Raw genomic sequence first — 6,000 nt, forward strand, 5'->3', positions numbered from 1 at the left:
AGCTTAAAAAAGTTTTTATGTAGGCAACAATCCATAGTGATATTAGCAGTACCTGTGAGTTTGTCACCCACAGAAAATCACAGATATCCTGGAATATCGTTTACTCTTCACAACTTCAAAGTGTCAATAGCTGTTAGATCGTCTGCTAGATCCTATTTTAAGTATGAATAAAGAAGTGGATTCAAAATATTAGTGTTTTGATAACTGCATATCAATATTCTATTTCCTTTGTGAACCTATATATATTATTTTATGCACTTAAAAACAAGGAAAGATTGAAGAACTGTCACAAAACCAAGGAGTCTAGGGAGACATGGCAATTTAAATGCAGTGGGTACCCTGGATTCGATCTTGGAACAGGAAGAGGACAATAGTGGAAAAACAACCAGTGTACTTTACAAATAGAAGTCTGAAGTTTAGTTTCTGATAATGGCATGTGCCAATGTTGGCTTCTTAGTCTTGACAAATGTATCACAGAAATATGAGTCATTAGCAATGGGGGAAACTGAGTGAGGGGCTTATGAGAATGCCCTGTACATCTGAAATTACAGTGAGGGTCATGTTGTGGGGTCTGCCGTCCACTCCCAGAAATGTTTGTGGGGGAGGGTTTCATGTCAACTTAAGGCCATCATGGCCTCTTCCGTTACAGCTCTGAGAAATGGTGGAGATAGACCCATCCAAAAGTAAGGAGAAGTTTTCCAGAGGAGTAAAGTACTTGAGAGTGTGTTCAATTGGAAAAAGATGTCTCTGGGTTCAGAGAGGTTGGCAACATAGTCTGATTCTCACTTACCAGCTTTGTGATCTGGGGCCAGAAACTGCTCCCGGCTTTCTCTTCCCATTTGCGGAATGGAGCCATATATAGAGTCCCTGTCAGGGTTTCTGTGAGGACTGAGCGTAACATGCCCACCTAGCTAACCTTTTTGTGGTTACCTGGAGTGTTTGAGTGCCTATTCCATGCCAGGTCCTTTGCTAAGCATTTTCCATCAATTATCTCCTTTAATCTTCATGACACCTCTATTCCATGACCTTTTCATAGATAAGGAAACTGAGGGTCAGAGACTCAGTAACCTCATTCCCCAAGGCCACAGTGCTGAGCTTCAGTTCAGATCTGTGCTGACTGCCGTTTACAGTCTTCCTAAGTCTTCTGCTGAGGCTAAACCATCTCTGACCAACCGACGGTCTTGTTTACTGGGGTGCTCCTCACCCTCTCTGACGTGCGAATCCCCTCTTGTTTGGTGTGTGTCTGCACCCTGATCTGGACACTCTCCTCTTGATTCCCTTGCCTGTTGTGGATGGCCTTTCTGAGCCTCAGTTTATCCAACTATGCAATGAGGGTGTTGGACTGCCTTCCAAGTCTGTTCCACGTTCAGTCTGCATTCTGTTAATTCAACTGCTTATTTCAGCTGTCTTATTGGGATGATTACTGAATCACTGAAGTCAAAGCTTTTCTAATTTGTTTTGGGGGAAGTTATATGTTTCTTTGGCATTTTCCCAGATTCCAGAGGAGGGCAAAAATGGAGCCGTATGCCTTAGTTGCTTCTTGAAACCATAAAAATTAAACAACGAAAACCCAGCAGAAGCCTTTGTGATAGTTACAGGTTTTTTAACTGGGATTTTGTTCAGGGAATGGGAGTAATTTTATTTTTTTGTTTTCCTTCTGTGATTAGAACGTGCACACCATGTGTCACCATGCAATTGCCGATTACTTCAAATTAATACCTATGGAAGGAAAAAAAAAATAGGTAGTTACCAGTGTCAGGTATTACCTGGACAGGGGAATTTAGCCATAAGAAGTAGTTATTAGGTAATGAGCCCAATTTCCACAATGCACATTGGTCTCAAGATGTGAGAAAATGAGAGCATCACTTGGTGCCATTAGGTTACTGCATGGGGGGTCTGTTAAGCCCATGATTTGTTCTCTTGTTTTTCAGTTTTTCCCCTACATCCTGTTGCTCTTTGCGATCCTCCTGTACCTGCCCCCGCTGTTCTGGCGTTTCGCAGCTGCTCCTCATATTTGCTCAGACTTGAAGTTTATCATGGAAGAACTTGACAAAGTTTACAACCGTGCAATTAAGGCTGCAAAGAGTGCGTGTGACCTTGACATGAGAGATGGAGCCTGCTCAGTTCCAGGTGTTGCCGAGAACTTGGGGCAAAGGTAACTTAGCCCCAGCAGGCAGCTCATCGGGTTTTGTAGGACAAATTCTCTGCCCTTCTACCGCCAGTCTGGGCCCAGAGTTCTGACTGCTAGGAGGTGGGGCAGGAGTGGAGGCAGGGGGATGTCATGCACCTAGTGACAGCCTGTAGGATCCAGGGATGTCCACTCTCCCCAAATCTCGCCCCGACCCATCCCACCCATTTGTTTGTCCTTCTGTCAAGACTCCTTCCCTTGATGAGTGAAACATTACCATCTCATTTTAAAAATGCAGTTCTTGTAGGGGTAACAGATTTAGGTACTATATGAGGCTTGCTTGCTTTGATCTGTTGAACTCCTTAATGGAGATGCACAGAGGATTTCAAGGCAGCTGAGCAAGGGATTAGAGAGAAATGGGGAAGGAGTAGGTTGTGCCCTGCCTTTTCACATTCTTCCTTTGGCTCTTGTTATTGAATAATTAGAATAATAATATTAAGAACCATCATTTTTTGAATATTCAATATATCCCACACACCGTATTGAGTTATTTAAGTACATTATCTCCTTTAACCCTCAGAGCAACATTACGAAGTGCATTTGTTAACCTCCCCCTCCACTTTTATTCTGGATAAAAACACTATACTGTAGCTATAAGTAAGAGTGCTGGAAACTGAACCATGCCCTTTAGACCCCATAGTTTGTGCCCACACCCCCTGAGCTGTCCCACCCCTCGCCTGTAAGAGGCGTATGTTTACACGTATTTAGGATTTACCAGATGCCAGACATCATTCTAAAAATTTCCAAATATTAACTCATTTAATTAACTAGGCCTTCTATTAAATATTAAGGGGAAAAGTATTTTATTGTTCCTTTTCTTCCTCCTCTTTTAAACGGATTTTATTTTTGACCACTCTACTGAAGTTGTAGGTAAAGAAGTATGGGTGTTTGAAATTTTTAGTGTGACATTGTTGAATGTGTATCTGCCTTTAATATTTGATGGTCTTGATGAATGCCTACGTTATTTTTGTTTCCTTTATGTTTTAGTTTGTGGGAGGTATCTGAAAGCCACTTCAAGTACCCAATTGTGGAGCAGTACTTGAAGACAAAGAAAAATTCTAATAATTTAATCATTAAGTACATTAGCTGTCGCCTGGTGACACTCATCATTATACTTTTAGCGTGTATCTACCTGGGCTATTACTTCAGTCTCTCCTCACTCTCAGACGAGTTTGTGTGCAGCATCAAATCAGGGATCCTGAGAAACGACAGCACCGTGCCCAATCAGTTTCAGTGCAAACTCATCGCCGTGGGCGTCTTCCAGTTGCTCAGTGTCATTAACCTTGTGGTTTATGTCCTGCTGGCTCCCGTGGTTGTCTACACGCTGTTTGTTCCATTCCGACAGAAGACAGATGTTCTCAAAGTGTACGAAATCCTCCCTACTTTTGATGTTCTGCATTTCAAATCTGAAGGGTACAACGATTTGAGCCTCTACAATCTCTTCTTGGAGGAAAATATAAGTGAGGTCAAGTCATACAAGTGTCTTAAGGTACTGGAGAATATTAAGAGCAGTGGTCAGGGGATCGACCCAATGCTACTCCTGACAAACCTTGGCATGATCAAGATGGATATTGTTGATGGCAAAACTCCCATGTCTGCAGAGACGAGAGAGGAGCAGGGGAACCAGACGGCAGAGCTCAAAGGTAGGGTTTGCTTTTGGCAGAGGCTACAGGAGCCCACCGAGAGCTTTTGCAGCAGCCTTGTGGGAATATTGATAGTCTTTACCCTTCCCATCATTTAAACCATTTCCAAGCATTAAAAACCTTAATACCAAGGTTGGGGGGAGGCGGTGGGAACCCCTCAGTATTAGGAGAGAGAGGAAAAGAATTGGTGCTCCTCTACTTTTCCAAAGAAGGATAACTTCTGTGCTTTTTCTGGTGTTTCCCTCTTCTCTCTCTGTCTCACACTCTCTCTTGCTCAGCCCTCTTCCTTGTCTTTCTTGCTTATTTTTGTCTTATCTTACTGCCTTTCCTCTCTGTACCTCTGATCTCCTTCTCTGTTACTCTCTGACTTTCTCTTTCAAAGGGGACTGAAAGTTTATTGATTCATTTTCTTGTCCTAACTTCACTGTGCTCTGAAGTTAGGTTAAGAAGCAAAACATGGTATAGACTGTAAGAGGAATTTTTGGCAGAAGAGAAATTGATTAGTATTGATAATTCCTGCTGTATTTCTGTCATAAATATTTGTTTTCAATTTTGACAGATATGAACATAGACAGTGAAATTAAAGCAAATAATGGAAAGAAGAATGCCCGACAGAGACTTCTGGATTCTTCTTGCTGATGATTTTTTTCCTTGAGCTGTAAATCTGTGACATCTGTGACATAGGATTTAATTTGGCTAAAGCACCCCTGTTGGTTTCACAGCTGATTTGCAATAAATGGTTCTTGGTGGAGATATTGAGCATGTCTTACTGAGTCCCTAATGGAAATGGTGATCAACAAAAGGTTATGGAAGAATGGTTTATGATCTTCCCGTTGGAAGCACCTGAGAGATAAGTAAACTGCAGCAAGTAACCATGTGTAAGTCCTCATCAAATGAAAAGCAGAAAGACAAGAACAATTAGTCAAGAGCAGTAGCCCTGTCAGAGCCTCGGAGCAATACCTTTCTGTACCTGTGGTGAGACAAGACCCAGAGCTACTGGAAAACAAGCACTTTGGGAGATTTGTTTTGTTTTCATGGAATAATAACATGTCAGGATATAATTTAACGTGAGTTTCTTATGTGCCCTTAAAGACTGTTAGACAAGAAAAGCATTCACTGGCTAGTGATCCATAGGTCGACCTGTGTCCTAAGTTAGGTGTAAGGTCCAATGCCTTGGCCTACACTCGAACTCTCTTTACACTGTTAGTTGTCAACCTTGTAAGGTTGATGGAAGTCCTGTCACCACTACTTGTTGCACTGTGCCTTGAAGGGCAACAGGCCCAAGCGCTGCTCTGACTGAAAACTGAGTTAACAAGATGAAATCTAAAGGATATTCACAGTGACTTCAATTCAAGAAGAATGCTTCCAAAAGAGCCCAGTGGGGAAATCTGACATCACAGAAGACATTAATTCAGTCACTTTTGGAGAGTTTGTCTACAGGATGTTTCTCTGTTATCAAAGGCATTTGAAACAGGATTTTACTTAAACAATAATGGAACACAGGAGTATTTAAAGTGAAGAACACTTTGCCTGAATGTGATCAGGGCATGTAAGTGACATTGGCGTGCTTCATATAGTGTGCTTGAAGCCAGAAAAACTTAGCAGTTTATTTTGTTTATATTTAAGCGCAGCTTTACAAAATTCATTTTCGTTTATTCAGTGTCCGAATTGAGGCCATTTGGGAAGAAAATTCTAGCACTGGAAGAGAATTATAGAATAAAGATTACAAATGGTTGGATAAGACAAATGTAAGCTTATTTCATAAACATTTAAAGCTGATTCAGAAAATGTTCAAAACTGTTGCCAATTCCAACTATGTAAATCCTATGTTCACATTTTATACACACACACAAAAATCTTTAACATCTGTGGAACTTCCCAGTTTTAGTCTTACAAAGTTAGCACGTTGCATAAGTTGAGTAATCCTCAGGAACCTCCAAGTTTACTTTTGGCTCTTACAGACAGTTGTTTACATAATCTAATTACTGTTTTTGAAGAACGGAAGTTATATAAGCTGCTGTCTGCCTTTCAGAATATTCAGAAAAGCAGATTTTATTTGTAGTTCTATGATGTTTTCTGAAATGGAAAGCCGATGATAAATATCAAAGTAGCAATCAGTGCTTTAAATTACTCTGTTACATGATATTTATTACTGTTGAATTATGCTGT

General features: G+C 41.0%; 1 protein-coding gene across 1 annotated transcript in view; it reads left to right on the forward strand.

Moving 5' to 3' along the window:
* The window catches only part of PANX1 (pannexin 1), a 56,376-nt gene extending 50,798 nt beyond the window's left edge, over positions 1-5,578 (forward strand). The window contains exons 3-5 of the mRNA XM_017873717.1: positions 1,932-2,155; positions 3,176-3,831; positions 4,391-5,578. Of these exons, the coding sequence (XP_017729206.1) occupies positions 1,932-2,155; positions 3,176-3,831; positions 4,391-4,470 (960 nt within the window). The 3' untranslated portion in view covers positions 4,471-5,578. The remainder of the gene's footprint in view (positions 1-1,931; positions 2,156-3,175; positions 3,832-4,390) is intronic.
* Positions 5,579-6,000: the final 422 nt, after the last annotated feature.

The sequence above is a fragment of the Rhinopithecus bieti genome, unplaced genomic scaffold (genome assembly GCF_001698545.2).
Source record: "Rhinopithecus bieti isolate Rb0 unplaced genomic scaffold, ASM169854v2 scaffold_8678, whole genome shotgun sequence".
Lineage (NCBI taxonomy): Eukaryota > Metazoa > Chordata > Mammalia > Primates > Cercopithecidae > Rhinopithecus > Rhinopithecus bieti.